Genomic DNA, 9,787 nt, shown 5'->3' on the forward strand with positions numbered 1-9,787 from the left:
CAAAATCCAGACACAAACTGCAGGGTTGACAGTTTGTGAACCACCTGATTCTGTGTCTCCAGTCAGTTCAGGACACATACAGGAACCAGATGCAGGCCGGATGGGTAGCAGTCACAGACTGCCCCTGCCTTTGACCTGCTAAGGGGTCCGGGCGAAAGTAAAGCACGGACTCGAACTGCAGGACCAGCAGCTTCTGGAGCACTCTCTCTCTGGGCGCAGGGTATGTGGGCGCTGGGAGAGGCTACATGCCCTGCCCTCAGCCAGAGAAGTCCCTGGGGCTTCTGAGTGAGGACCTCCTCTCTGCGGCAGGTGCAGGAAGGGGAGAGACTCAGTCTGTAATGGCGACAGGGTCCTGGGTCACCCGCTGTGCCCTCAGGAAATAGATGGGAAATACCTGGCTCTCTCTGCAAGTTTTAGCTGGGAACCATGGAAGTGTGAGCAAAGCACAGACTCAAGCCACGGAACCAACAGCTCCCAGAGCACTCGCTCACTCTGCGCAGGGTGGGGCTACACACGCCCCCCCGCAACCCGAGAAGTCCCTGGGGCTTCTGAGTAAGGACCTTCTCTCTGTCGCTGGTGCAGGGAGGGCAGAGACTCAGTCTGTAATGGCAGCGGGGTCCTGGGTCGCCCGCTCTGCCCTCATAAAGTAGATGGGAAATACCTGGCTCTGTCCACAAGTTTCAGCTGGGAACTGTGGCAGTGTGAGTAAAGCACGGACTCATACCATGGGATCACCAGTTCCCAGAGCACTCGCTTACTCGGCGCTGGGAGAGCAAAAACAAATACTTTCATCCTAAAGCTTCTGTGAGTAGTTAATACCCTATAATGTAAATTTATGTCAGATGGTTAACTCTGTTACATTTTTTTTAACTTATACTGATTTTAAATTTTAGTCCCAGTATTTTTAACAGTTATTGCAAATTCAGTTTAGAAATCACATTTTAAAAAAACATTTACCTTTTTAGTACTGGGGATAGGACCCAGAGGGGCTCTACCATTGAGTTTCTTTTGTTGTTGTTGTTGTTGTTTTTTCTGGTACCGGGAATCGAGCTCACGACCTTGCTCTTGCCAGGCAGGTGCTGTGCCGCTGAGCTAAATCCCCAGCCCCAAACCATTGAGTTTTTTTCTCAGTTCTTTTTGTTTTTTAAAATTGTATTTGCTAGCCGGCCTTAAACTCCTGCTTCAGCCACACAGGTGGCTAGGATCAGAGACATGCACCACGGCACCCAGCTCATTTGCCAATTTTTTTTCCCTTTTTTCCCCAATCAGATTTTATTGGTACATTTTAGATATTCAAATGATCATATTTATCATAGAGAATTTGTGCTTGTACATGTATAACTTGTTTCTTTTTTCAAGGTGCATCCATTTATTTAACTAGAAATGTCTTGAGCTTATCCTTTATGGCAATAAAGTACTCCATTGTATAAAAAAATCCACATCTGTATCCCTTGACCAGTTGGTGAGCATTTGGGCTATTTCCAAGATTTGGCTATTATGAACTGTTCTGCTATAAACATGAGTGTGCATGTATCACTGTGGTGTGATGCTTTTCATTCTTTCAGGAAGATACCAAGAAGACTAGTTGGGTCAAATGGGACCTCCAATCCTAGTTTTTTGAGGAATCTCCACACTAATTTCCACAGTGGTTGCGCCAGTCTACAGTCCCACCAGCAGTAGAGAAGGGTTTCTTTTTCCCCACAGCCCTTCCAGCATTTGTTATTTGTTGATTTCTTGATAATAGCCATTCTTTCTGGCATGAGGTGGAATCTTAGCATTGTTTTAATTTGCATCTCTCAGATGACCAGTGATGTTGAACATTTTTTCATACATTTATTTGCCATTTGTATTTCTTCATTTAACAAGTGTCTATTCATCTCAGATGCCCATTTTTGGATTGGGTCTTTAAATTTGGAAAGTCTGTTCTTTTTTTTTTTTTTTTTGAGTTTTTTTTATATGTTCTAGGTAGTAATCCTCTGAGGAACAACTGGCAAAGTATTTTTCCCACACTGTGTTGTCTGTTCACTCTGTTGGTGGTTTCTCTTGCTATGCAAAAGCTTTCTAATAAGGTGAAATCCCAGTTGTTAATGCTTTGTGATAGTTCCTGTGTGATCGGGGTTTTGTTCATAAAATCTTTGCCTACACTGAAGTCTTCAAGAGTTCTACCTATTCTTTCAGCATTTTCTTTTTTTTTGGTCTTTTTGAGACAGGGTCTCACTGTGCAGTTAAAGCTGGCCTTGAGCTCACTTTGTAGCGCAGGCTGGCCTCGAACTCACAATGATCCTCCAGCCTCAGCCTCCCCAGCACTGGGATTACAGGTGTGTGCCACCATGCCTGATCCTCTTTCAGCAGATTTAGTGTTTCTGTTTTTAATATTTATGTCTTTGATCCATTTTGACTTTAGTGCATGGTGAGAGATATGGGTCTAATTTTAATCTTTGGCATGTGGACAGCCAGTTTTTCCAGCACCATTTATTAAAGATTGCCCATAATTTTATTTGTTTTGTTTCTTGTCTTTTTGAGACACGATCTCAATATGCAGTTCAGACTGGCCTTGTGCTCATTCTGTAGCCCAGGCTGGCCTCAAACTTGCAGTGATCCTCCTGCCTCAGCCTCCCTAGTGCTGGGATTACAGCCATGTGCCACCACCCCCAGTTTATACTTACTTTAGTGTTTATTTCTGTCTCTAACTTTTGTTTGCTTGCTTTTCAATACTGAGGATCAACCTAGGGGTTGAGATGATTGCCCAAACTGCAACCCCACCCACTTTTTATTGAAAGTTCCAACACTGCAATTAAACCTGAATACCTGTTTGGCTGCTGGGGTAACTTGTCTAGGGTGACTTGGCTCAAGTGCCGTAGGTTTGCCCCCTGACCTAGGGCCTTATGCATGCTAGGCAAGTGTTCTACAGCTGAACTATGTATAATGCCAGCCTGTTTCTGCCCTTTGTATTCATCATGTTTTAGAGATTTTTTTTTTCTCCCCACATTGTTGGTTGTAGTTATAGATCCTTCTTGTGAACATGCAGTGTTCCTTTGCAGGAATATATTGGAATTCATTTGTCCATTTTACCTTCAGTGAGCATTTGTGTAGGTTCCAGTTTTTGGCTTCTGTAAGTATAACAGAGCTACTGTGATTATTGTGATGCATGTCTTTTGATGAGCATATGTTCACAGTTCTGCAAGGGTGTACTGGGAACAGTTGACAACTGTCCTCCTAGCCAGTGCAGACAGTTCTCCAGAGTGCTCTTAGCATTTCACCCTCCACTGAAGTCTCGGTGTTCCTATGGCTCTGCACCCAGCTGGCATTTGTACCCATCATTTGGCCAGTTCGGCTGGTGTACTTTATTTACAGTTTCCTGATTCTGTGTTTACTGGTGATCATTTTTTGTTTTGTTTTGTGCTTGGGGTTTTTTTGGAGACAGAGTCTTGCTATGTACTTCAGGCTGGCCTGGCTTCACTATGTAGCCCAGGCTGGATTTGCACTCATGGCGATCCTCCTGCCTCAGCCTCCCATGTGCTGGGATTACAGGCGTGCACCACCACACCTGGCTTAATGATTGGTTTATGTTTTGTTTTTCTTTTGCTTGTGGATTTATAAAGGTGGCTTGTATGTTTTTCTACAAATCTTTAATCAGGAATATGTTTTCTGATGAAGACCAGTAGACACAGACTTAATTAAGACTTTCAGAAGATGTAGTAGTTGAAAGGGAAAAAAATTTAACTATTATTTCTGTATTTTTTTTAGCAAGGAAAGCTCTGAGTCCTCTATCCAGGATATATAATGTCAATAACATCAAGAGGGTGTTATAACCCAGAACAGTCCAAGACATGATAATACCACTTTCAAGTGAGTTTCAAATTCCAGGCCCAGGTAAATTACATTTCAGAGTACTAAGAGTTGATCACGTGGTCTCTGATTCCCTGGGGTAACTGTCATGGATCCTGGGATCTGTCTTGATCTATGGTTTTATACATGACTTGGACAAAAAATATAGGTGTACTTTTCCATTTGGAAGGGTGGCTGATGGGACAGAATAATCTGGTTCCACAGCTAGAGAGGTAAATCAAAACCAAGAGAATGGAGTTTAAGAGGCCTTAACATTGGTTTTCAAACCAGTTGTGCAGGAACCAGGCTTCACAACATTTCATGTGAGGAAGAATTGGAGGGTTTAGTTTCTCTCAAAGCTTCATTTGAACCAGCAGTTGGCATTTAAAGGAGATCAGTGTAGTCTTGGGCCATGCCTAAGGTGACTGGAGTCCAGCTCCCAGGAAACAAAGCATCATAGTCTTGAAACTTGAGTTCCTTTTATGTAGGCTATTAACAACCTGAATGAGTGACTTGGGGATGTTGGCCTGGGCCTCATTGTGACCGTGACAGGGATTTGAGGAGTTTGAGCAATTTGCATCTTCTAGGAGACCAGGCTAAAGTAGAAAAGAAGCCATTGCTCCTCTTCCAGTCTCAGGAGTCTGGGCTACCCTGTGCCTCTGCTGACTCCTGCCCTTTTCCCTCACCTCCTGTCCACACTGGCCAGACTAGCCTGTGTGGTGCCTATCCTCCCTTGCTTATGAACATTGTTGTTTGTCTCTGTGTCTCTAGGACTAGTGCAGTGCCTGATGTCACCCAAAAAGCATGTTCTAGAAGCAGGGCTAGTGAGCTTGAGAGACAGGTGTTCAGGGAACACTCATTGGCAGAGTGGCTTTTCAAGGTAGCCTGTGAGCTCTTCCCAGAATTCAGCTTTCAGGCCTGGGCTGGTTCACGTAAATGCTGCAGGAGGACCTGCAGCAGGGAAGCTAGTGTTCACGACTCCAGAGGTTTCTGTGGTGTTCAGTGATGCAGGTCACTCATATGTGAGGAGAGTGGCTGTGGCTGGGTGCACAGCATGTCTGCGTGGTTTGGGAACCTGGAGGTTCCATGTCCCCAGACTCCTTGTCCATGTCCACTGGGGACTAACTAATATGTCTTTTCATATTCCTGCTTCAGGATGCTTTGCATGTGGGATGGAAAACGGATTTCGAGTCTATAACACTGATCCACTCAAAGAAAAAGAGAAACAAGGTAAGAGGGTGATGGACATTTCCTGACTTTTCCTCTTTCCAGCCCTCCGAATCCAAACTTTATTTTGCACAGGGGATAGCTGTTTCTGAGAGATGAATAGGGTTCCAGCCCTTCACAAACCCAGGCAGACAGAGCTATGGTCTTTGTCTCTGTGAGCTCTGTGAGGTGGCTCAGTGCCAGGGAACATGGTTGGGCTGACTGGTAGTGAATAATTGGCAGGCACACCTCTCCTGTCTTTGGAGGAAGGAGTGTTTTTAAAGGCATCCCCTTCCTCTTTTTTGTTATTAGATGTGAAGCTGTAGAGAACTCAGTTGATGAGTTTAATTACAGCATGTGGGTCTCTTAACTCTTGGCAAATGAACAATAGTTAGAAAATATTATTTGAGCTGGGCATGTTGGTGCATACCTGTAACCCCAGAACTGGGAGGCTGAGGCAGGAGGATCACAAGTTCGAGCCCAGCTGGGGAAAACATGGTAATTTAGTGAGACTTTACCTCAAAATAAAAAGTAGAAAAAGGGCAGGGGATGTAGCTCAGTGCAAAGACCCTGGGCAAAATAAAGAAATAATGGTACTTTTCCTGTTTACCAAGGAAAAGGTTAATATTTTTAGGTAGAATTTTTCAGTTCCACTTTCTCTTTCTGTGGAGTTTTCTTGAATATGTAGCATGCCCAAGCTCTGTTGATAAATGAACAAATCTCAGATTAAACTGAAAATGAGTGGCACCCTTTTCTCCCTGCATTTGTGTTTTTAAGTTTCAGACTCCAGAGTTGTTTTTCGTCTGTGAGAGGAAGTCACCTCCTGGAATATTGTGGCATCTGGTGCTTTTCATGTTAGCAACCAGTGTCCCACAGCAGGGGTTTTCAGGGTTTTCTTGGCAGGGAAACCCTTTTTCCAAGTGAAATCTTAGGTGTGATCCTAGAATGTAAATGGGAAGTGGTACTTCATATCTGAGAGTTTATTTCTTAAGCTGAGGTCTCTTGTCTTTATAATAGAAAGCATAACCAGTAACCTGGAGCTCAAACTGGATCCATGTAATGTAGGAGTAAACTCTGCTGCTCACTCAATTGCCATGTGATCTTGGGTAACTTCTCAACCTCTCTGGGTCTGTTTCTTTGTAAAATGAGGATGCTAACAGTGCCTGCCTTAGAGGTTGCTGTAAAAGTGGATAAGGATGTATAAAACACATAGGTTAGTGACTGGCACACATGCCAAGCTCTGAACATAGAGCAGTCTCCAGAAATCTGCCCTTGGTAATGGGCAGTATGTTCTAAGACCCACTACCTGTCTAATGACCCCGGAGAGTGTCATATCTTATGTAGGCTATGTTTTTTTCCTGTTTATACATGTCTGTGATAAATTTTCATTTATGTTAGGCATAGAAAGAAATTGACAGCAATAACCAACTATAGATCTTAGCAGCCTCAGCATATGTTTTGGGTTTTATTTATTTTTTTTTTTTTTTCTTTTCCTTTTTCTTTTTTTTTTTGTACTGGGAATTGAGCTCAGGACCTTGTGCTTACCAGGCGAGTGCTGTACCACTGAGCTATATTCCCAATGGGTTTTATTTTTGTTTTTGTTTTTTTCTTTCTTGAGTTACTAGGGATTAATTCTAGGATAGTCACACTGAGCTAAATCTTTAGCCCTTTTTTATTCTGAGACAGAGTCTCAGTAAGTCATTAAATTTCCCAGGGTGGGCTCCAATTTGCAGTTCTCCCGCTTCAGCCTCCCAGAGTGCTACATTTCTTCTTTCCTTAAATTGAGAGTTTCTACTTTTACTTAAAGGGAGCATTTTGTGGCTTTCCTTTGGTATAGTGAAAGTGCCAGCATTGGTACTCTTGGCCTAGGGCCATTATTAAAATAAGGGTGACTTGCTAGCCATGGTGGCCCACACCTGTAATCACAGCACTGGGGAGGCTGAGGCAGGAGGATTGCCTTGAATTCAAGGCCAGCCTGGGATACAAAGTGAGTTTAAGGCCTGGCTGAACTAGGTAGCAAGACCCTGCCTCAATAAAATAAAATATAAAAAAAGAACATAACATAAGATAATAAAACAGCCAGGGATATAGCCCAGCAGCACAAGCGCCTTCTTGGCAAGCACAAAGTCCTGAATTTGATTCCTGGTACCAAAAAAAAAGATAATAAAATAAAAGTGACTTGAACATAAGCACACTGATAACTGAGTTGCTATCAAGTGACTAAGTCATACAGAGTAGATACATTGGCTGAATGAGTTCTGTCCTGCATGGGATGGGAGGGTAAGATTTCATTATACCATTTGGAGCAGCATGAAGTTTAAAGCTGATGAGTTATTTGTATCTGGAATTTGCCATTTAATATTGTTAGGCTGATATTTACCAACGATAACTGAAATCCTGGGGTGCAAAACCGCATGTAAGGGGGGGCCTATTGTATATAGTAAGTTGGTGAAGTCAAAGTGTCAGAGTGATGATGGTCATCTCCTGTTGGTTTTCCATGCTTCTCATTTATTTATTTGTCTTGGTTGCACATTGAATTAAGACAGTTTTGTTTATGTAGATAAGTAGCTGTGCCACATTTTAAAACAGCTTAACTTGGAAATCTCCGGATACTTTTCAAAAAGTTGATGCAGAAGTTTGAAGATGTGCTGTAGATCCAGCTGAGGTGGTACATGTCTGTAATCCAAGCTTTCTTGGAGGATTGGAAGTTGGAGCCTAACCTAGGTAACTTAGCTAGACCCTATCTCAAAATAAAAAATAATAAAAAGGACTGGGTCAGTGTGAAGGCCTTGAGTTCAGTCCCCAGTACTGCAAAAAAAAAAAAAGGCAATCAACTGTGGACATTGGTGTCATAGCCAAATCACTAGCAGCTGTTTAATTAATGAAATATTTACAGTGAATTCAGAATTTCTTATAAAAGTAAGTTAGACACAAATCATCTGAAACCCCTAAGTTCCAGCAGCGTGCACCATCTCTGACTTCTCAAACCCTGTGGTGGGCAGGCTGCCTGATCTTACTGTGCAGTGAGTCCGTGGTGTATGCTTGAGGCACGCTGCATGCCCAGCCTCCAGGAGCAGTGTGCCTCAGAGTGGAAAGGGCCCTCAAGCCTGCGTGGTCCTCTTTGATAGCACATTTTAAGAAATTCTTACATCTAGTAATCTGAGCAACTTAGTTGAGGATAACAATATATAATATAACAACCACTGTTAATTCCTATCATTTTGTTTTGCACCCTGTATCATTTTTAATGTTTTTGCTTTGTTTTGTTTTTGTCTGTGATATGGGTGTTTTGCTATTGTTCTTTTTTTTACTATTTAAAAGAAAAAAGAAAGAAATTTACTTATGTGCTCCTGTGGGCTCATCTGCTGTTGTTTCTGGCAGCTTGCATCTTAACAACAGGCTGGACTTTGTTCCTCTTTTGTTGTAGCAGTTTCCTGTCCTGAGGGTGAGGAAGAAAGTGCCCAGTGCAGCAGTCTGCCATCCTGTCCTCTTCCTCCTCCTTGGCCCTCAGTGAAGACCCTGGGGAACTGGGCCATGAGCAGCTGCCTCTTGTGGGCAAGCTCACTGTTGCTTAGCAGGAGCAGGAAGCTGATGTAAGGATAGTTGTTTGAGGGTCTCTGGTTAGGAGTGGTGTCCTCCCAGTGTGCCTCCCTCCGGGGACTCTGGGAGCCCAGGGAAGGGCTGCTTGTCCTGGTTCTAGCCACATACAGATCTGAGAGCACCACAGAAAGGTCCAGGTAACACAGTTGGACAGAATCTGATGTCTAGTGTTATAGAAGTATAAAAGAGTGTGTGTAGAAAGTCAGCTTGACTCTTGATTTAGAAACACAATTCTCTATCTCTCAGAGATAAACCTAAGGTGTATAGCTCAGCCCTGGCTCAGCCAAGGGTCTCGGGTGGTGACCAGTGTTTGTAGGCTGCGTTGTGGGCAGCCAGAGGGGAGCAGAGGGACTTGGCAGCCTAGAGGCAGATCCATGTGGCAAGAGGTGAAGCTTACCATCCCACACGCACTTGGTGGTTTCAGACATTCGATGTTGCAGTAGGGCCTTGAGATGCATAGATGATAGACTAGCAAGGGACGTTGAGAATCTGCCCAATCCAGCCATCTGCCCAAATGACAGCACAGGCCTGCAGGTGTCATCATGTCTCAGCAGCAGGTCCCATGGGCTTGCTGCTAATCCCACTCGCATGGCGGGTGAAAGCCCAGGAGAAATGGGAGGCCCTGAGGGGGAGGGTCATGGTCAGGTGGGGAAGAATGTAGGGATGGCCTGGAGTTTGGTAGAAATACGAGGCAGGTGTGGGTCCCTGATTGGTAAAACCTTTATTTAAACCAGTTTGGCAAAATTTGTTCACTTTAAATAAACATACTAGTTCATCCAGCAATTAAACTTTGTGACATGGACTCACTATGTAGTTCAAGCTGGCCTTCTCAGCTATGTAGCCCAGGCTGGTTTTGAACCTGCAACAATCCCCCTGCCTCAATCTCCCTAGTGCTGGGATTACAGGTGTGTGCCACCATGCCCAGATCCAACAATTATGCTTAAAGGCGGGGCTGGGGATTTAGCTCAGCGGCAAAGCGCCTGCCTGGCAAGCGCAAGGTCGTGAGTTCGGTTCCTGGTACCGGAGAAAAACCAAAAAAAAAATAAAAAAAAAAAAAAACCTTTTAAGATCTTTTGCCCATTTTTTAAATTAGGTTGTTTCTTGATGTCTGAGTTCCACAGTTTGGATACTTTCCCATTAATACAGCAGATTT

At 43.7% G+C, this 9,787-nt stretch overlaps 1 protein-coding gene across 1 annotated transcript in view; it reads left to right on the forward strand.

Annotated features, from left to right (window-relative positions):
- Wdr45b (WD repeat domain 45B) overlaps positions 1 to 9,787 on the forward strand; it is a 41,144-nt gene that overhangs the window by 8,064 nt on the left and 23,293 nt on the right. The window contains exon 2 of the mRNA XM_005407188.2: positions 4,984 to 5,058. Within this exon, the coding sequence (XP_005407245.1) occupies positions 4,984 to 5,058 (75 nt within the window). The remainder of the gene's footprint in view (positions 1 to 4,983; positions 5,059 to 9,787) is intronic.

This window comes from Chinchilla lanigera, unplaced genomic scaffold (assembly GCF_000276665.1).
Source record: "Chinchilla lanigera isolate Chin_1 unplaced genomic scaffold, ChiLan1.0 scaffold00105, whole genome shotgun sequence".
Taxonomy (NCBI): domain Eukaryota; kingdom Metazoa; phylum Chordata; class Mammalia; order Rodentia; family Chinchillidae; genus Chinchilla; species Chinchilla lanigera.